General features: G+C 46.1%; 1 protein-coding gene across 11 annotated transcripts in view; it reads right to left on the reverse strand.

Annotated features, from left to right (window-relative positions):
* LOC119822419 (zinc finger protein 250) overlaps nucleotides 1-22,206 on the reverse strand; it is a 30,600-nt gene that overhangs the window by 4,204 nt on the left and 4,190 nt on the right. Inside the window, exons 1-7 of one of the 11 annotated variants that reach the window (XM_038341706.1) lie at nucleotides 17,696-18,192; nucleotides 16,692-16,745; nucleotides 5,241-5,553; nucleotides 4,947-5,007; nucleotides 2,984-3,074; nucleotides 2,658-2,784; nucleotides 2,298-2,411 (exon numbers count right to left, since the gene is read on the reverse strand). In XM_038341706.1, coding sequence (XP_038197634.1) covers nucleotides 2,298-2,411; nucleotides 2,658-2,784; nucleotides 2,984-3,025 — 283 coding nt within the window. In that variant the 5' untranslated portion in view covers nucleotides 3,026-3,074; nucleotides 4,947-5,007; nucleotides 5,241-5,553; nucleotides 16,692-16,745; nucleotides 17,696-18,192. Of the gene's footprint in view, nucleotides 1-2,297; nucleotides 2,412-2,657; nucleotides 2,785-2,983; nucleotides 3,075-4,946; nucleotides 5,008-5,240; nucleotides 5,554-16,691; nucleotides 17,074-17,695; nucleotides 18,193-22,206 lie in introns of those variants that run through there. The other 10 variants (XM_038341707.1, XM_038341702.1, XM_038341701.1 and 7 more) reach the window with 10 other exon arrangements.

Raw genomic sequence — 22,206 nt, forward strand, 5'->3', positions numbered from 1 at the left:
AGGTGTTCTCACTCCTTGGGCGTGAACTGGCGGGCCATGCGTGTATTGGCCCCCGACATGAGGGAGGCTATGGCAGTCCTTTTTGGTTTACTTTATCTTATATGCTCTGATGTTTTGCTTGCATGTGTGTCGACTCCCCGGAGCTGGAGTTAGACAACTATAAGCTGGCATGTGGGTTCTGGGAATTGAACCCAGGTCCTCTGCAAGAGCAGCAAGTGCTCTTTTTTTATTTGTTTTGTTTTTCTGAGACAAAGTTTCTCTGTGTAGCCCTGGCTGTCCTAGAACTCACTCTGTAGACCAGGCTGGGCTGGAAGTCAGAGATCTGCCTGCCTCTGCCTCCCAAGTGTGTCGCCTCTGCCCTACAGCAGTTAGTGCTCTTGACTGCTCAGCCATCTCTCCAGTCCAGCACCTGCATGTGCTCAGTGTCACCCCCTGTAGTGGCCTGAGCTATAGAGTAACTAGATGCTTCTGTTCGCCTAGAGAATCTGTTTTGGTTTTGTTCTGTTTCCCCCCTCCCCAGGAAACTCAAAGGCTCTTCAAGAGGATCTATCAATCCCCTATGGCCGGCCTCCATAGACAGCTTCGGCAGTATTTGAAAATGCTCCCTGCAACCCCAGTCTGCTATGGTCACAGTCAGTGGCTTGCTGTGCAAAGCCAGTCACACTTGTCCTGGTTACTCAGAAAGGTTAGGCAGGAGGATCACTTCAGCTTGGGGAGGGAAAGAAAAAGGAAAAAAAGTTCTTTGCAAGATTTCTGTGACGTAATGCTGTGTCCTTCTTGTTTGAGGTCCTGGAAAGTCAGGACCTTTGAGGCTGTCATGTGACTATTTCACAGAGGAGATCGGATTTCAAGCCAATGAGATTGTTAAGTCTTTGACCATACCACTGTAGAAAGAAAGGATAATTCTTTCTTTTTTTTTTTTTTTTTTGGTTTTTTTTCGAGACAGAGTTTCTCTGTAGCTTTGGAGCCTGTCCTGGAAGACCAGGCTGGCTTCGAACTCACAGAGATCTGCCTCCCTTGCCTCCCAACTTGCCTCCCGAGTGCTGGAATTGAAGGCATGTGCCATCACCGCCCGGCAGAAAGGATAATTCTTTTTTTAAAATATTTATTTATTTATTATGTATACAATATTCTGTCTGTGTGTATGCCTGCAGGGCAGAAGAGGGCACCAGACCCCATTACAGATGGTTGTGAGCCACCATGTGGTTGCTGGGAATTGAACTCAGGACCTTTGGAAGAGCCGGCAATGCTCTTAACCGCTGACCCACCTCTCCAGCCCTAAGCTGATTTTTTTATGAAGACAATAAAACCATAAACTTTCATTTAAAAAAAGTTTTTATTTACTCAATGTGTATGAGTGTTCTCTGCTTGCATGTATGTCTGTGTACCACTTGTGTACCTGGTACGTGTGGAAGCCAGTAGAGAGTGTAAGATCCGCTGAAACTGGAGTTACAGAAGCTTGTGGGCTGCCATGTGGGTGCTGGGAACTGAACTCGGGTCCTCTGGAAGAGCAGCAAATGCTCTTAACTACTAAGCCATCTCATCATGATCCCAAGTAACTTTCTGATGCTATTATATAAGTCATAATTTTAATATTTATTTATGCCTTTGTTTATTGCTGATAATATAAATGATTTTTATTATCTAACAATATTTCTAAATTCTCTTATGAATATCAATCTCTTTTTCCAAGTTAAAAATCATATAAACTTCAAACAATACTTTTCTTTTTCAATCCTTATAGTTTTGTTGTTTTTTTTAAAAACTTTGATTTATATAATACATGGGACCTCAGTGCAATATTTCACGGGTCAGGGGATAGTAGATTCTTTTATAACCGAGATCAAACTTCCAGCTCTTCACCATGAGTATCAGGTTGAAAAATTCCCTTTTTATACTAGGAGCCTTGCAAATCAAGTAACCCAGGCCGGGTGGTGGTGGCGCACGCCTTTAAATCCAGCACTCAGGAGACAGAGACAGGCAAACTCTGTGAGTTCGAGGCCAGCCAGATCTACAGAGTGAGTTCCAGGACAGGCTCCAAAGCTACAGAGAAACCCTGTCTCAAAATACCATAAAAATGAAACAATCTGTTGCCTCTACAGGGCTCAGCGATCCTGTCCTCCCTCCTCTGTACCTAGGCTCACCTCCCCATGTAGTTTCCCCACCCCATCTATGCTTCCTTCTGTGGAGCATTGCTTGGCCCAGGCCCTCCCCTGACCAATGGAAGCTTCTTCCATCAGCGGCTCCGTCTGAACTAGATTATACCTGCAGTGGAAGCAGGATCAGTTCTCACTCACCGGAGTGGCCACTTCCCAGGCCCTGGCTCCGTTCAGTGTCCTGCCCATCCAGGACCCACGGATCTTCTCCTCGCTCCAGCTGGGAGATCACAACAGGCTTGGATCCTGGGAGTCCTGCTCATGAGGAGGGAAGCCCCTGGATTATACAACATTTGCTAAAATACTCCCTTAATCCATGTTCCATGCGGGCACAGGAAAAACGACAAAGCTTCCATTCTGTTGGAGCTGAATCCTTGAGGTGAGCAAGTCTCAGGACCAGTCTGCCCTGAGTCCCCCTCTTCCCAGCAGCTGCCTCCCCTGGGAATCCCCGACCTGAGTCCAGCACACAAAGACATAATGGAGCCCATGGAGGAGCCTTACCTAGTGAGACCACATTGCCGTAAGTCTCCATCATCACATTCCGATAGAGGCCCCGCTGAGCAGGGCCCAAGCGGGCCCACTCCTCCTGGGACAGCAGAACAGCCACATCCTCGAAGGTCACCTTGACCTGGAATGACCAGTTTTTTAGTAACTTCGCACCTGACAGGTAGTACACGTGACATGGGGGACTGGTGGTGGCCCCCATAGAGTCACGTGAGCTCAGTAGGAAGAAGTGATTGAGCTCAGGAGAGGCAGTGATATGTGGATTGCTTGGGCACAGAAGGAGCTTTGGTCAAGCCACTGAATAAGCTTTTGGGACCACTCACCTGAGGTCCTGCTGGCAGTGGCAGAAGTCCAGCTGCTGCCATCTTGGTGTCGTGGGTGTGTAAGGACAAGAGGAATCAGGATCCCGTGGGGCTGAGAAAGAGAGAACACATGAAAGTCCAGTTCCACAGATCCTGCATCGGGGGCGGGGGTCCCCTTGTGAGGTAAAGTCAGTGAAAGGCAGGCTGAGCGCTGGGCGGTGGTGGCGCTCGCCTTTAATCCCTGCACTTTGGGAGGCAGAGGCAGGTGGATCTCTGTGAGTTCAAGGCCAGCCTGGTCTACAGAGCAAGTTCCAGGATAGGCTCTAAACCTACAGAGAAACACTTTCTCGAAAAACAAAACAAAGCAAAGCAAGGCAGGCTTAAGTGAGACTCGAGGAGCTGAAGCCCCCATAGTTCTGTCTCCCCAGGCCCACGCTCACACTGGTATTCGCTAGTGCAGAGTCCTGAGCAAACATTTGGTTCCTGGGCTGGTCCCATCTAGTAGGCTTAGTCAGGCAAAGTCCCACTTGAAAAATGAGAGGGGAGCCAGAGGTTGGGATATCTTTGTGGGTTCAGGGTTCAAGGCCAGACTGGCCTACACTATAAGTTCTAGGCCAGGCAGTGCTTCACATCCTGCTCCCCCCCCCCTTTTTTCAATTTTTCAAGATAAGTAGGGCTAAAGAGATAGCTCAGTGGCTTAGCGTTAAGAGTACTTGGTACTATTGGGGGCTGGAGAGATGACTCAGAGGTGAAGAGCACTGACTGCTCTTCCAGAGGTCCTGAGTTCAATTCCCAGCAACCACATGGTAGCTCAAAGCCATCTGTAATGAGATCTGGTGCCCTCTTCTGGCCTGCAGGCAGAGCACAGTATACATAATAACAAACAAACAAATAAATCTAAAAAATAAGAAAAGTACTTGTTACTTTTGCAGAGGACCCAGGTTTGTGCCCAACTTCAGTTCTAGGAGATCTAATGCTTATTTCTGGCCTCTATGGCCTGTTACATATACATATGAAAATAAAATAATTTTTAGAATGATAAGGATTTCTACACATCTACCTATTGTTTTCTAAGGACTTAAAAGTTCCAATCTTTCACAGCCTAGACCACTGGGGTCCCCATGATTGACTGGTCATATCTATGTGGGGAGCTAGTGAAGACTGGTTGTTGGCTGGTTCACCTGGCCCTGGCCTATGGTCCTGCCTGCTCACAAGGACAGTAGCTCCTCAGGGCCCTACATGCTCTATACTCAAGGAATTCATATGGCTCATTTGGAACCTAGGTGCATTAAGCCATGCGATCTCCCAAGAAGTACTCCCTCCAAAGTGGAAAATCGCAGGCTCGGGCCCTTGCTTAGTCTTAGATAGCCTCTGGTGCTCTTAGGAGGGAAGGGCTCAGCCTATGGACAGGCAACACAGGTCTGAGCATGGTTATGTGTGAGCTGAGTCTGGAGTAACAGAGGGTCTGAGACCTGAAAGATGTCTTGTCTCACCACTTGGCGGTAGGGGTGGTCCTGGGGACACACCTTGATAGACAGATGTTTAACACAGTAAGAGGCTGGGAAAAGAGGAGTCTGAGAGCGAGCCTGTAGCAGATGGGTTCAGTCACCTCAAGCGCTGGGCGGGGGGCGAGGGGAGTGTCTACCAGTGAGACAGAGCCAATGCAGCCAATGGCAGATGGTACTGGAAAAAATGGGGAGCAAGATTATAATTTATCCTTTCAGATTATAATTTATCCTTTCAGATTATAATCTATCCTTTCAGGCCTCTGGTTCTCTGATAGTGAAATGGAAGTTGATCATGGCTCCTTTCCCCTATAGGTCCAGCTATTCAGAAAGGTGGAGGCAGAGGATCCTCAGAAAAGACCAGGTTGAGTTACATAGTGAGATCTTGTAAAAAAAAAAAAAACAAAAGGTGAGCATCATGACCTGCATGGTGGGCTTTCCACAAAACCCGACAACCCAAGTTCAATCCTACTACCCACCTTGTGGAAGGAGAGACCCAGTTCTCACAAGCTGTCGTCAACATGCATATGTGCCCCAACCCTGCAATAGACAATAAAGGTGACAGGCTTTAGGAGTCAGTTCAGTGGAAGCCACCCTTATTTAGTAATATTGGAATCCAGACGGAATAAGATTAAATATGCAGTGCTCGGCCTCTTGCTTTCTGGCCCCTGTACCTAATTCCTCCTGGTGCACACTGTCCCTTCTCCCCTTTCCCCAGTTCTCTGGCAGCAGCTGCCTCCTGCAGGAGCAGATTCACCCCATGTGGTCTTTACCTCTTCCTTTCAGGAGAGCACTATGTTCACAGGACGTCACCTCTGCGGGTCCCTGAAGCAACATGGTAAACTCGCATGTCGGTGCTCGGTCACTGTCTCCTGCAGGCAGCAGGCCTACTGCCTGTCTATGAGCAGTGCTCTCCCTCGGTGAGACCTTCTCAGAGTGCCTCCCTCCAGCACCAACCTCTTCATTTGGTTGGGTAGCATCTCTATCCTCTCCCACATGAGAAGCTGACCTTCACGGCATGAGCAGTTCTGGCTCCCTGGAACCCTGACAGAGTGATAGTTGTTTGGCCTCTCGTCCTGACTACACCTGGGTGGAGATCAAATGATGAAAACAGAAACTGCATTCAAACCTTCTGGCTGGTCTCCAGGCTCATAGGGCCGACCTAGAAACTGTTGGCTCTAGGCTGTTGCAACTTCTGTGACCTCCAGGCACTAACAGACCCTAACTCATTGGCTCATACTTCCTTCACTCCAACGGGAGGCCTCTGCTCTCTCCATCTCCTCGAACTACCCTGCTGTTGCATTGTGGAATCAATGGGTAAAATTAAAGCAACAATGATATCACACTTCAGATCCTTTGGGAAAAGAAACCAAGACCAAACACCCTCTACTCCCAGTGAGGGGGACATGGAGCGTTTTGCTTGTTTCCTGAAGAAGGTCATCCAGCAATGTGAAGGCAAATCAGGCAGGCCTTCAGACAGCGAGTGACCCACAGAGATCGAATCAGTTGTGGACACATTCAGTGACGGTGCCACGGCACATGTCAACATGGCTCTTCCACGTGCTAGTCACACATCTACCAGAGAAAGATTTAATTGGTGCTAGCCACCAGACAGTGCACATGCAGAATGGAGACAACAGGCATAAGATGTTCCTGTATTATTATTATTATTATTATTATTGGGTTTTTTTTGAGACAGGGTTTCTCTGTGTGACAGCTCTAGCTCTCCTGGAACTAGTTCTTGTAGACCAGACTAATCTTTAACACAGAGAGATCTGTGGTGGCATTTCAAATGTACTTTAATAAATAAAGACTGCCTGAAGATCTGAGAGTAAAACAGTTCCACTGGTCAGCCTTACAGACCAGATTATGGTAACATACATCTTTAATTACAGTAAGCACAATGACACACACCTTTAATCCCAGTAGCCTCAATGACACACAACTTTAATGCCAGAAACTGGGCGGTGCATGCCTTTAATGACGGTGATGCACACCTTTAATCCCAGACCTAGAGAGGAAGATAAGATGGCGGAGGGGGGGGCAGGGAGGATGGCAGCTCTCAGACACAGTCTCCTTCTGAGATTCCAGGAGGCAGGATCACCATTTTAGACTGAGGTCAAGGCAAGAGCCAGTGGCTGGCTGTTTTGCTTTTCAGATCTTCAGGTTGAACCCCAATTTCTGACCCTGAGTTTTTATTAATCATGCTTCAGAGATCCGCCTGCTTTTGTCTTCTGAGTGCTGGGACTAAAGGCGTGCGCCACCACTGCCCTGGTATGGGAGGTCCTTCTGTACATGTGTTGTTTTTATTGGTTAATGAATAAAGAAACTTGTTTTGAGCCTACAGCAGGACAGAACAGAGCTAGGTGGGGAAAACTAAACTGAATGCTGGGAGAAAGAAGGCGGAATCAGTGAGATGCCATGTAGCCACCAGAGGGGAAAGATATGAGCTCTCAGCTGGAACCTTGCTGGTAGGGCACGAGCCTTGTGGTAAATATAAAATAATGGATACGGGTTAAATTAAGATGTAAGAGCTAGCCAATAAGAAGTTAGAGTAATAGGCCAAGCAGTGATTTAATTAATACAGTTTGAGTGGTTATTTTGGGAGTCTGGGAAGCCAGAAACAAACAAGCAGCTTCCCACAACACTGCCTGGCTAAGATGTTCCTATATTCTAAACCATGACTCTAAGTCCAAGAGAGATGTGCATATCATAGGGACCGTGCGTAATCAGCTTGGTAGCCTTTCCTGGGTTGGTGGCACTATGGCTGTAAGCCTGGGAGGTGACACACTCCACTGATGGCTTCACAGAGTTCACAGAAGAAGAGAGCACTCAGCACAGGCCTGCTGCAAGGTTTGCTACTGATGGACAAGGTGTTATTATCCAATCTGATTAGATTTACATACGGGGAAAACTGCAGGACGCTAGGCTCTCAGCGTGTGTGTGACAAGAAGGGGAAAAGATGACATTAACTCTCTAGCTTGGGACAATCTCTGCATACTGTTTAGTAAAAAAGAACGCCACAAAATATGGTGAGTCTGCTAAAATTTCAAAATAATGAACTTCAAAAGTACCACTATCTACTTTTAAATTTCCCCTTACTTTTACTTCAGAAGATAGAAATCTGGTTTCCTTTGCAAAAACCAGGCAAATACTGAGGCCTCAACCTAGAGCTTGCATGCTCATAAAACAGGAATACAAAGTTATCTGGGATACCGGAAACTAGTTTTTAATCAGCTTCCTATTCTCTCCAAGATCCTAAGGTCTATGAAACTCCCTGCTTTGTTCTATTAAGAACACAGGCATTCAGGGGGCTGGAGAGGTGGCTCAGTGGTTAAGAGCACTGACCCGGGTTCAATTCCCAGCACCCACATGGCAGCTCACAACTGTCTGTAATCCCAAAATCTGACACTCATACACAGACATACAGGCAGGAAAACCACCAATACACATAAAATAAAAATAAATCATTTAAAAAAACAACAACACAGGAATTCAGACAAAAAAGAAAACGATGTGGATATTCTTATAAAATTCAAAGAATAGCTCAGAACAGTTCTTGTAAAGATGCTGGGACTAGGGCAGGGATGGAATCAGTGCCCTAGAATTTGGAAATGGTGTCTCCATGTATGGCCGTGCCACTACTAACACTCAGACAAACATGACAGTGCTCATCCTGACTGAGCAAAGACCCCATAAACCCATCAGTTAAAAAGGTGTCAGTATGAAGCAATCAAAAAAAATTTTTTTAAGATTTATTTATTTATTATGTGTACAGCATTCCTTCCATGTGTGCCCGCATTTCCAGAAGGGGGCGCCAGGTCTCATTATAGATGACTATAAGCCACCATGTGGTTGCTGGGAATTGAACTCAGGACCTCTGGAAGAGCAGTCAGTGCTCTTAACCACTGAGCCATCTCTCCAGCCCTCAAAAAAAATTTTTTTTTTTTACAGAGACCAGCCTGGTCTACAAGAGCTAGGTCCAGGACAGGCTCTAGAAACTACAGGGAAACCCTGTCTCGAAAAATCAAAAAAAAAAAAAAAATTTTTACAAAACACATTCCAAAGGAATAGCACAATAGAGAAACAAGAAATCAATGCTCCTAGAAGCAAAAAAAAAAAAAAAAAAAAAAAAAAAAAAAAAAGCCACAATATATTGAGATATATATATTTTGTCAAGTGTGTTTGAGGGGACCTGCTCTCATCATGGCATGAATAACCTACAATTTAGGTTTTTTTTTGTTTGTCTTGTTTTTGTTTTAGTAGACAGGGTTTCTCTGTGAAGCCCTGGCTGTTATGGAACTCACTATGTAGACCAGGCTGGTCTCGAACCCAGAGATCCGCCTGCCTCTGCCTGCTGGGCGCTGGGATTAAAGGCGTGCGCCACTGCACAGCTGCTATCACCTTTTTATTTTGTAAGCTAAATCAGAAAGCATCATTCATTTTTGTTGTGAGATATTTGAGGAAACTGTATAAAAATGTGTTGCTGTTTTACCTTACCTGCCTAAGGTACCTGATTGGTTTAATAAAGAGCTGAATGGCCAACAGTTAGGCAGGAGAGGATAGACAGGACTCTGGGGAGAGGAAGAGACACCAGTAAGAAACGGAGGGAGTCAGATACAGAATGGAGAAGTAAAAAGTCATGTAGAAGAATGAAGATTAGTAGAAACAGGTTAAATAAGTTCTAAGAGCTAGTTATGAAGAAGCCTAAGCCAAAGGGCAAGCTTTCACAATTAGTAATAAGTCTCCCTGTTTGGAGGCTGGCAGTCCAAAGGAAAGTCCAAATTCCCACAAGAAAGAGCAACTGTAGCTGGTTCTTTTTTTTTTTTTGCTTAATTTTCTCTTTGGGGGCTTGCCACCCAGATCCCACATAAATACACGGAGATTTATTCTTACTTAGGAATGCCTGACCTTAGCATGGTTTGTTTTTTGCTAGCTTTTCTAACTTAAATTATCCCATCTAACATTTGTCTCTGGGCTTTTTACCTTTATTCTATGTCTTCCTTTCCTTCTTACTCCGTGGCTAGCTGTGTGGCTGGCCCCTGGCATCCTCCTCTCCTTAATTTTTTCTCACACCTCCCTGCCCCTCAGCCTACTTTCTCCTATTTATTCTGCCTGCCAGTCCCACCTGTCCCTCTCCTGCCTTGCTGACCATTCAGCGCTTTATTAGACCATCAGGTGTTTTCGCCAGGCAAAGCAACACAGCTTCACAGAGTTAAACAAATGAAACATAAAAGAATGCAACACATCTGTGCACCATTAATCAAATATTCCACAGCATAAACAAGTGTAACACATCTTAAATGTCCCACAACATCCAACAATAGCTTTGGAATTCCTAAATATGTTGATGTGCCACAACTTGTATGTTTGTTCTTCTAGAGGACACTGCAAATGGTGACATACTTGGTCAGGAATATTCCTTAGACTAGTTTGGTGTGTATGAGTACAAAAACACAATACTTGCAATTTTCCCTAAGTAAATGATCAAACATCCAGAATCTCTCTCTCTCTCTCTTTTTCTGTTTGTCTGTCTGTCTGTCCATCCGTCCGTCCGTTCATCTATCCACCCACCCACCCACCCATTTGTCTGCCCATCTGTCCATCCATCTATACACTTGGTCCAAGACATGAAAGAACAGACACTACAACTCATAGTAATGCTAATTTGTATACTTTATTCACATTAATCAACATTTTTGTGGAGGATTATAAGAGTACAGAGTCTCATAACTAAATACTTTTATATTCATTTGAAAGACTCAACAAACACCAGAACATCTCAGAGTCACTAGGAAAGGAGCCAGCTGAGGAAAAGAGCTTCACCAGCCACAGGGTCAACCAAGGTAATAAGCATCACATGGGCTGGGACAAGAATGGATAGCTTACACAGAGCCAGATGATCCTAGCACTTGGGAAGTTGAGATCGGCAGACTGCTAACATGAGACTACATGAGACTACATGGTGAGCTCTAAGCCACTATATAGGCTACATAGCAAGACTGTCTCAAACTAAACAGAACAAAACAAAACACGGGAAATAGGGGAGGTAGGGGAAGAACAAACAGCTCAGAAACAAACAGAGCACAGTCCAGTTTGGAGGAGAGATTCAAATTGCTAGAAAAAAGATGATTAAGTACTTAAGTATTTTGGTAAAAATTAAAACTGGGTGATGGTGGTGCATGTCTTTAATCCTAGCACTCGGGAGGCATAGACAGGAGGATCTCTATGAGTTTGGAGCCAGCCTGGTCTAGATAGTAAGTTCCAGGACAGGCTCCAAAGCTACAGAGAAACCTTGTCTTGAAAAACCAAATAAATAAATAAATGAATAGATAAAATCTTTATATATTCTTCAACAAATTATCACAAAGTGGGACAAAAACAAGAGTTTTTAGAAATTTAAAATGGGAGGGGCTGGGGAGATGGCTCAGCGGTTAAGGACACTGCCTGTGCCTCCAGAGGACCTGGGTTCAATTCCCAGCACCCATGGGGAGTTTACAGCTGTCTGTAACCTCAGTTCCAGGGGATCTGATACCTTCACACCAATTCACATAAAATAAAGTCTAAAAAAAATTTAAAAAGGACAAAGAAATAGCATCACGCTGTACTGGAGGTGGAAGCCTGGAATCCCAGCACTGAGGAGACTGAGGCAGGAGAATCTTCAGAGTTCTGGGCCAGCTGGGCCTACACCATGTGTCAAATGAAACCAACCAAACATGGTGGGGGAAGTGTGAGCGAGAGAGAGGGCAGCACCACTGCCAAGGCAAGCGTGGACCAGAAAACAACCGCAAGCCTGGACCAGAAAACAACCGCAAGCCTGACAGCCCCATTCTGACAAAGGTGGAACAATAACCAAACAAAATTCCCTGCAGCTCTATGCCAGACTGCTCTCTTTTGCACAGTGAGACGTTGCAAACATTGTGACTCATCATAACTGTTAAGTATTTTCTATTAGATGCCAAACCTCTCTGCTGACGTAAATAATCCCAATCAGACCAAATCAGACCGAATTAAAGATGCCCATATTTAATGTAGTGCTCCTGGGTAGCCCTGAGGAAACATGGAGAGGGGAAGAGAGAGAGAAAGAAGGAGGAACCACGTGAAACCCAGAAACCACGTGTTCATTCTTGGGGGGGGGGGGCAGTTTAAATAGCCTATGGAAGTGCTCTTGACCTTCCCTGGGGAGGGCTTACCGTTTGGTGGGCTTTCTTGAAGGTGGAGTTTGGACTGAGACAATGTTCAGGGGAGGGAGCTTATGCCAGGAGTTGGGGTGAAGCCTGGAGCCAATATTCTAGACTTTTTGTATAAGGGGTGTTATGGAGCTGGGATGATGCTTCTGACCAAACACTAACCACCCAGGACCACCACTGACCAATCTAGCTGCCCAGAGTCCATCAGTACATTCAAGGGGGTCTTTTCTTGCCAGTGCTCCCTGAGGGGGGAGGGCACTTCGCAGTGTACTAAACAAACTTGTTTTTGTTCTAAAGACTGAGTTATTTTACCAAACAAAACCTCATCCACATCCCATGTCAAACCAGAATTAACCAGTCCTTAATAAACTGGGCTGGAGAGATGGCTCAGCTGGAGAGATGGCTCAGCGGTTAAGAGCACTGACTGCTCTTCCAGAGGTCCTGAGTTCAATTCCCAGCAAACACCTGGTGGCTCACAACCACCTATAATGAGATCTGGTGCTCTCTTCTGGCCTATAGGCAGGATACTATATAAATAAATAAATCTTATGGGAAAAAAAAAGAAGAAACATTATGCACATCAAAATCATCAAAAACTCCCCAAACACGGGCTAAGGGGATGGCCTATCCTGGAACTAGCTCTTGTAGACCAGGCTGGCACAGAGATCCACTTGCCTCTGCCTCCCGAGTGCTGGGATTAAAGGTATGTGCCACTACAGCCCGGCGAAAATATTTAATTATTAAAAGACTTTTCATAACAAAAAGAGACAGGTTGGCTCCTAGCAGCACTCTACTTCCTCCAAAGAAGACAGAAGACAAATGGGCACAAAACAACATAATCCGCACTCCGTTTCAACTGTCAAGTGCTAACGACTGCGCAAAACTGCCTTTCATCTAAACTGAAGATCACCAGTGGACAGAATCGCTGGAATCGATAGCCTAGCTCTTCAGGTCAAGGTAGGCTTTTCTTCCCACAGATTTCTTAGTCCACAGGATCTTCTGGAGCCTGGCAGGCCCTGCACTAAACAGCAAAAGGCAAATACGACCCTCAGCGACCATGGAGGACCCTGAGGAGTAGCTCTAGGTGCCAACCAAGGAAGTTCTCTGTTGTTTTTTAATCAATAACTCAAGTAAAAATTTATCTTTCTCAAAGATCTCTCATGCAGTTTGACAGCTGAGAGGTTTTGTCATTTAAAAGGTCAATCTCGCCAAACAAATTTCAACAAAATACAAATACAAGTTATTAAGTTATTATACCTACAAGTTATAAAGGAGCGAGAACAAATATACACTATGAAATTTCTCTGTCACGCTGCCTTCCATAGTCTTAAAAATACTTTTCATTGTGCAAAAACATCTGTCACAATCATTCTGCTGCTGTCTAAAACTTCTGTTTTCACAAACCTAAAGAATTCTTGTGAGGGGCTGGAGAGATGGTTCAGAGGTTAAGAGCATTGCCTCCTATTCCAAAGGTCCTGAGTTCAATTCCCAGCAACCACATGGTGGCTCACAACCATCTATAATGGGGTTTGGTGCCCTCTTCTGGCCTGCAGGCATACACACAGACAGAATATTGTACACATAATAAATAAATATTTTTTTAAAAAAGAATTCTTGTGAGTTCCAGGGAGCTGAATTGGAGTATCCACCTTAAATAGGTCAGATACATACCTCTCAATTCCCTGATCCTAAATTTTTTTCCCTAAACTTACCTTTGTCCTCTGTTCTGCCAATATCTTAAACAGGTATAAGAAACTCCAGACATTTCCATACCACAAATTCTGGACAGGAACAAAAAGACCAGCTTTCCCAGGATGTGACCAGCACCTAGTTTTCTCAGGTTTCCCCTCAAGATGATGCCCACAAATAAGCAGGAAGCAGTCTTGAGAATATGCTGCCCCAATTACTTTAACCTATTGTGCCTAAACTCCTGCCTTTTTATTATAGAGATGGGAATGTAATGGTCTGTCCTGCTCCTTTAAGAGACAAACCACACCCACTCTCTCCCCCATCCACCGGGGCAAGCTGATCTTCATCTTCTAGCCTGAGTCCTTTCCGTTTCTCCCTTCTTCCCACTTCTCCCCTTTCTCCCGTTTCTCTCTCTCTCTCTGCTCTTCCACTCCATAACCCACCATATAAATATCCAACCTCACTCTGCATGGTGTGCCTATCCATCTCAGTCCTCACCTGCCACGTGGCTCCCTGCCTGGGACATGGCTGCCTTCTTGGTACACCATGGTCTCATGGCCTGCTGTGGTCTTGGGACCTATGCGCTCAGAGACCTGTGGTGTGGTTTCATGGCCCACTGCCCTTGCTGGCACTCAGGGATCCGCAGCATTTTACTTAAAACATTACACACATAAAATAAAATAAATAAATCTAACAACAACTCTCCCCAAATAGGCCTAAACATCAGGAAGAATTTAGCAAATGACACAGGTGCATTTTTAAGTAAACCAAAACTTAAAATTTTCAATATAGACAAAGTTAGCAATGGTTATGATTTGGGGGTAAAAAAATGAGGCTGTAGTCTACCTTCACCCCTTATCTAAATAAATTCCATAGAGAGTCAACATTTTACAAGTACTAGACAAGAGGCTGAATAGGTGGCTCGATAGTTAAGAGCACTGGCTGTTCTTCCAAAGGATCTGGGTTCAATTCCTAACAACCACATAGTGGCTCACAACTGTCTGTATCTCAACTACAGGGAATCCTACAATGCATGCGAAACATCAATGCACGTAAAAATAAACAGATTACTTTAAAAAGTACGAGACAAATCCAGACTATTTAGAAAATAATCTTGAAATAAGGAGGCCCTTTAAAGCATAGCAAAAAGCCAAAATACTTTAATAGAAATGATTTGCCCATAAAACAAACAAACAAATGAAAGCTCAGCCGGGCAGTGGTGGCACACACCTTTAAACCCAGCACTGGGAAGGCGGGGTCAGGTGGATCACTGTGAGTTCAAGGCCAGCCTGGTCTACACAGTGAGTTCCAGGACAGCTAGGGCTCTTACACAGAGAAACCTTGAAATGGATTAAATACAAATGCTGTGGATCCTTCAGTAGCTGCAGTGGCAGAAACGCTGCAGGTCCCCGAGCGGCAGCAGTGGGCAGCGGGTCCCAAGACAGCCAGTCCCAGGCAGGGATGGCGTAGTTCCCCAAGTGGGTGCAGCAGGCCATGAGGAGAGACAGACAGATGGGCTTGCCACGAGACCACGACGCAGGTCTCCCAAGGTGGCTGGTCCCCGGCAGGGAACAAAGCAGTGGGCGAGAGACAGAGACATGGATAGGCACGCCATGCAGAGGGAGGTTGGATATTTATTTAGTGGGTTATGGAGGGGAAAGGCAGAAGGGGAGAAGAGAGGAGAGGCAGAGAGAAAGAGGGGGGGGGCAAGGGGAGGAGGGAGAGGCAGAAGCTGCCTCTTCGGGAGAGAGCCGGAAAAGGAAGAGACTCAAGCTGCAACCAGGAAGGAAGATCTGCCTGCCTCAGCGGACAGGGAAGGGAGTGGGCGTGGCTTGTCTCTTAAAGAGACAGAACAGATCATTACAAAACTTCCCTTGGAAAACAAAAATTATATAAAACAAACAAAACCAAAGAAGACATTTTAATCCATCTATCTATCTATCTATCTATCTATCTATCTATCTATCTATCTATCTATCTATCTATCTATCTATCTATCTATCTCTATCTGTCTGTCTATCTATCTATCTATCTATCTATCTATCTATCTATCTATCTATCTCTGTGACAGGGTTTCTCTCTAGCTTCTTTGGAGCCTGTCTGGGCACTAGCTCTTGTAGATCAGGCTGGCCTTGAGCTCACAAAGAAAAGAGTCCCCTCGGCCGGGCGGTGGTGGTGCACGCCTTTAATCCCAGCACTCGGGAGGCAGAGGCAGGCGGATCTCTGTGAGTTCGAGACCAGCCTGGTCTACAAGAGCTAGCTCCAGGACAGGCTCTAAAGCTGCAGAGAAACCCTGTCTCGAAAAAACAAAAAACAAACAAACAAACAAAAAAAAAACCAAAAAAAAAACAAAAAACAAAAAAAAAAAAAAAAAGGAAAAGAGTCCCCTGTCTCTGCCTCCCGAGGGCTGGGACTAAAGGCGTGCGCCACCACGGCCCAAAGGAGACATTTTCAATGGAGTTAAAAAGACACATAGGTAAGTGTGTATTTTAACATATGCAAAAAGAACACACGCTGGTTAATCTGAACGGGAATACAAACAGCTAAAAGACAAATGCAGAGTTTTCACGTTCACAATTGAGAATGGAAACATCTTTATGGCAAGAACGCCCCAGGGACTGGCCTCTGCATAGGTGGCTTACTAGCCCTAGCCTATTAACCTCATGCCATTTCTCTGTGCCCCCCACATGGAAATTCCCAGTGTGCAGCGTGGCAGAACAGATGCTCACACAGTAGGTGGTAGAGCCCACAGGAGCTTTCCTGCTGTATTAATAACAAGAGTGTGCATACCACTGGCAGTTGTACTTGCTTCCAATTATTCTAGAAAGATACACCAGAAACCCCTCCCAGTGTCATTGTGTTCTCACTGACAGGACACTGGGCAGGCATGTAAAAGAATCCTTGTGGGCTGGGGAGATGGCTCAATGGCCATTCTGTCTAATGTCCTCTGACCTTAGGGAATACTACAGCTCCCTCATACAAGGGAATTATTGTCTATACTTTTCCTTCGTGTGTGTACCCACAACTCAGCAAGCATGTGGAGACCAGAGGACAACTTCAGGTCACGACAAGCTCAATAGAGGCCTGAGTCTCAGTAGTTTTCCCTAAGGCAATGCCAGGTTCCAAGAAAGACCACCAACTGGGACTACCCAGGCACCACCCAGGAACAGACCATCCAGAGGAAATTCCTAACATTCCAAAAATTGTAGATAGGATCACCTGTCAGCACACACCCATTGGCTTTTCACCAGGACACCCCTAGACAAATGTCAGCTAATCTGGGGTCCCAAACCTTAGAAATCCCCTCCCCCCCCACCTTTGCTGCTATTAAAAACCCAACCCTACCTGAGTTAGGGGCTCTCTCCAACACGTTGGACGCCACGAGTCCGAGTTTGCAGACTTGTGTAGAAAAAAGGCTCTTTTACATACAGGACTTTTTTGGGGGTGCTTCGCAGATCTGGGCATAACAAGCACATCCACTTTTTAAAACGTGGGCACTGGTGATCTGGTCTCAGGTGTCCAACGGTGCCACCCTCCTTTCCCGGCAATATCACTTTCTGTTAATATTTAAATGCGGACACCGGAGAGAGGGCTCAAGGATTAAGAGCACAGGTTGTTCTTCCAGAGGGCCTATATTCGATTCCCAGCACCTATGTGACGGCTCACAGCCCGTTCCAGGTGACCCGATGCCCTCTTCTGGCCTCCGTTGGCACCAGCCATGCACATACTATAGATACACAGGCAGACAAAACACAAATATACATAAAATAAAAATTAAACAGGAAAATGCCACGTTAGAGAAGTTGTCATCCATTAAACTGGGGCTTTTGCAAAGTAGCAAGAGAGCATCCGCAGAAGAATAAATTCAAGAAGCTGGGTTATGAGGAACAGGGCAGGGCACCTTCACTTTGACAGGAAACAGCCTCAGCTGCTGAGGATGCCACAAGGGTGTTTGCGCGGTCGATAAGACCGTGCAAGTGACTTAAAACCCTGTACAGTGAGTGGACCTGACGGCAGGGAGGATCGTGCGAACCCAGGACTTCCAGGGCAGTCTGGGACGCGGTTATTTCACCAAACAAAACCTTATCCGCAACCCAAGCTAAACCAAATTAACTAACCACTAAGAAAGCTTATGTACATCCATCCCGACCCAGGCTGGCGGGAGCCACCGTGTGGGGTCCAGGGGAGAGGGGCCTGGAGGGTCCGAGGTACCGGGGCAGAGGGTGCGGCCTGGGGGCAGCAGCCGGGCCGTAGCCATCCATCGGGGGAAGGGCTGGCGCACGTGAGGACGCGGAGCTTGGGTGCGGATGAAGGAGAGGGTCCCGCGCATCCAACAGAACGCCACTCACCATCTGCTGCAACCTTTCGCCCTGTGGCTGCTGTCTCAGCTCCCTAAGACAAAGGGGCCGTCCCGTCCGGTCTGCGCCGTCGTCAATCCCAGGGGACCCCGCCCCCGTCCCCACCTCCCAGTCCTGAACCACAGCTGAGAGTCGGATCGTTTGCTTTGCCTCTGGCTTTTCTTGGCAAAGGACTCCTGGCCTGCGCCCCGGAATCACTGAGAGCTGAGGCCTCCGCGGCGCCTAGAGAGACCGCGCCTGCTCTTTGAGGCGGCAGCGGCGGCGGAAGCCGGCTCCCACTGTCCCTACGAACCCGAGTGCCTCCCCGCCTCGCCCCCTCGCTGCGGCCCCTCTGCTCGAGGGGGGCTTCGGTCACTTCCGCCAAGCTAGTTCTTGTCTTCTAGCGATTGCCCTGGTGGTCAGGAATCCAGGTGGACTCGTCCTGGAACCCATCAGGTTGACTCGGGCTGCTCGGGTTTATGGTATAGCATGTGTTTAGCGGCTTAAGGAACAGCCAGTCTTTCGTCTTCAGCAGCAGCACATCCTCTAGCCTCAGCAATGTATGACTATTCCAGTTGCTGCTTGTGTTTGCCCCACTTGGTATAAGCAGTCTTTAAAAATGAGTTATTCTAGGGCTGGAGAGATACAGCAGTCAACGTACTGCACACGCCCGAGGATCCGAGTTTAACTCTATCACTATTACCCATGTGGAAAAAAATAGTAATCCCAAAGTCAAAAGGCAGATGCTCAGGCCTCTCTGGCCAGCCAGACTAGTTAACTGGCAAGGTCAGGCTCCCGTGTGGCTCCTCGGATGGCCCTCTAGCCTCCACATGCACACATACTCTGCTGGAAATTCAACTCAGGGACCCTTGTACGTTAAACACAGGGTCTCCCACTGAGTTGCACTGGACCCCATCCCTCTATTGTGGTTTAATTTTTAAAAATTATTTATTTATTTATTATGTATACAATATTCTGTCTGTGTCTATGCCTGCAGGCCAGAAGAGGGCACCAGACCTCATCACAGATGGTTGTGAGCCACCATGTGGTTGCTGGGAATCGAACTCAGGACCTTTGAAGAGCAGGCAATGCTCTTAACCACTGAGCCATCTCTCCAGCCCCCTATGGTTTAATTTTTATCTCTCTAATTGTATTAGTTACTTGTCTTCCCGCTGTGACAGAATACACAAAAAAGGGAGGGTTTATTATTATTTTTAACTGGTTATTAGATGTGGGTTTTTGTTGTTTTGTTTTATGGTTTTTCGATACAGGGTTTCTCTGTTTAACAGCCCTGGCTGTCCTGGAACTCATTTGAGCTCACTGGGAACTGCCACCACACCCGGCTAGATGTGTTCTTTTATTCTTTAAAGAATGGTGGTTTGGGCCAGTGGTGTTGCACACTAATCCCAGCAGAGGCAGGTAGATCTCTGAGTTCAAGGCCAGCCTGGTCTACAAAGAGAGTTCCAGGACAGCCAGGACTGTTACACTGAGAAACCCTGTCGGGGGCGAGGGGTGGGGGAAGGGGACAAAAACAAAACCAAACAAACAAATGGTGGTTTGGGGGCTAACGTCTGGAAATGGAGATTAGGAACAAGAACAGCCTTCTCAACTTCAGACCTTGTGGACCAGGTTTTTATTTGTGTGATGGAGCAACCATTGTTACTTTTATTTAAAGTGTGTGTGTGCTTTTTACTTTATTTTAAAGTGTGTGTGTTTGCACACTTGAATGCACTGTCCATGGATGACGGCATCAGATCTCCTGCAGCTGCAATTACAGCTGCCAGATGTGAGTGCTCAGAGTCAAACTTCGGTCCTCTGCAAGAGTTTGTACTCTTAATTGCTGAGGCAGCCAGTTAAAACCAGGACAATAAGCTGAAGGGAACATTCAGAGAAGTCACAATACGGCTGTTGATGTCCATGAATGATGAAGCCGAAGGGAAGGTGAAAAGACCCAAGATCTTTTCAAGGATATGAACATATTTATTATTATCAATTTATTATTGATAGAGTTGAGCACTTTAGAAAGAGTCAGGCGTGTCTCTACACAGGTCCAGAATTGCTTGGAAGAACAGAGAGAGCTGGACTAAGGGTGTAATGGCTCACCTTGTCAGCTTCATAGCATTAGAGTTGCCCTGGGAACACATGGGCATGTCTATAAGGGACTGTCCAGATTAGGGGACCTGAATATGGCAGTGCCATTCTATGAGTTAGAGTTCTTGACTGAATGAAAAGGAGTGAGCTGAGTATAAGCTTGTTCCGCTCTCTTCCCCTTGACCACAGATGCCTCACACCTACGCCATATGCCTTCCCACCACGGTGGACTGTACTTGACATGTGAGCCACAGTAAACCCCTTCTTTAAGTTTCTTTGGTCAGGTATGAGTCAAAGCGGGGACAGTTAACTGATACATGTGGCATCGGCACAACTGTTTCTAAGACTACGGAGAGGTGTGTATGGCTTGACTCCTAAGGCAGAAGGAGAAGCACCCAGGCCTCCTTAGCAGCTGATCTCTATGTGGGCACACAAAGAAGGGGTTGTCTGGGCTAATGCCTTCATCAGGGATGCTGGAGAAGTGCCTCAGTTAAGACACTGGCTGCTCTTCCAAAGGAACAGAGTTCAGATCCCAGCACTAACAAGTCATTAGCTCACAACTGCCTGTTACTCCAGTTCCAGGAGATCTGACACCTATTCTGACATCTGTGAGTACTACATGCAAGAAGTGTGTACATAACATGCAGACAAAACAGCCATACACATAAAATAAAAATGATAAAAATAATAATAAAAAATGGATGCAGGACTGGGAGATGGCTCAGCATCAAGAGCATGTGTCCTCTTCCAGAGGATCTGAGTTTGGTTCCCAGTACTCATGTCAACCATCTCAAAACTGCCCGCAACTTCACCTCTGGTTTCTATAGGCATCTGCACTCATGTGCACGTATCTACACACACACACACACACACACACACACACACACACAATTGAGCCATACTGTTCATTAGAATTCACTCCTGATGTTTTAACTGAACCATTCTATTTCACCTAACTGAATTTGAGTTTTTGAAAGTGTTCAGGATTACATATTCTAAGAAATGAATATTGGGGCTGGGTGATGGCTCAGTGGTTAAGAGCACTGGCTGCTCTTCTAGAGGACCCAGGTTTGATTCCCAGCACTCACATGGTAGCTCACAATGCCTGTAACTCAATTCCAAGTAATCTGGCACCCTCTTCTGGCCTCTGTGGGCAGCAGACATGCATGTGTGATGTGGGAGTCCCCTCTGTATGCTGTGATTACCATTAATGAATAAAGAAACTGCCTTGGCCTATTGATAGGGCAGAACTTAGGTAGGCGGGAAAGACAGAACTGAATGCTGGGAGAAGGAAGGCAGAGAGAGAGCGAGAGAGCGAGAGAGCGAGAGAGCGAGAGAGCGAGAGAGAGAGAGAGAGAGAGAGAGAGAGGTCATGAATCTTCCACCAGAGACATGATGAAACTTTTCTGGTAGGCCACGACCTCGTGGTGGTACACAGATTAATAGAAATGGCTTAAATTAAGATGTAAGAGCTAGCCAATAAGAAGTTAGAGCTAATGGGTCAAGCAGTGTTTTAAAGCAGTGTGATGAGGGCGCTTATGGTGAAGCATCTGTTGTAGTCTGGCATATCTGTGGTCTTGATTTGTACCTGAGCTACTGTGTAGTTCTTCACAGCAAAGGGGCAAGTCTTGGGAAGAGGCCTAAGAATTTATAGACATGTGCAGATAGGGACATTTGCAGGCTAAGGATTCCAGTGTTAAGATGACGTCCTCGAGTTTGGCCAGATGTGTTGACTTTTGTGTGTGGCTGACCAGGGATGTCCCACTCAAGAAGAGGAAAGCAGCTACTTCTTGCTGAGCACCATCAGCTGTGAGTGGTGGTTCCCTGTGCATCCATTCAGCACTTTAAGGTGCTCTCTGGGCAGTCCAGAAGTGTGGTGGTGGGGAGAACTCCTGTATTATTGTGCCATAAGCATAATTTGAATCACAACAAGCCAGTTCTCCACTTGGATTTATCCCACAGGTAATTCAGAACCTTCAGTTTCCACATAAGAGAGTCATATAAACAAACAGCTCCCCACCTGTGCTCTCTAGGTAAATCCAGTAATTCATCATCCTGGGTGAATCTTAATGGAATCATACTTTTGTTTGTTATTTGGGACGTTATGGGGAGCAGGAAAGTGTTATGTCTCCCCCGGGGAACAATATTCTCACAACTTTCAGACTTGTTGGGGTACCTGTAGACAAATACTGAATAATCAATGGGTTTTTATAGGGATAATAGATTAGTAATTCTGAAATTACTATGCAAAACCTTAAGTCGATATAGTGAAGATAGAATGTATTTCTGTTGGAGTGGACATGCAGTCAGAAAGACAGAAGGAGGAAGGGTGGAGTGAGCCTTGCTGTTGGAACTGGTGTCTTCTGATATACTCACTGCTAAGTGAGCTGCTTTAAGATGGCACTCATGCACACTCACCTAATCCTAGCTCT

This window comes from Arvicola amphibius, chromosome 9 (assembly GCF_903992535.2).
Source record: "Arvicola amphibius chromosome 9, mArvAmp1.2, whole genome shotgun sequence".
In the NCBI taxonomy this organism is placed as follows: Eukaryota; Metazoa; Chordata; class Mammalia; order Rodentia; family Cricetidae; genus Arvicola; species Arvicola amphibius.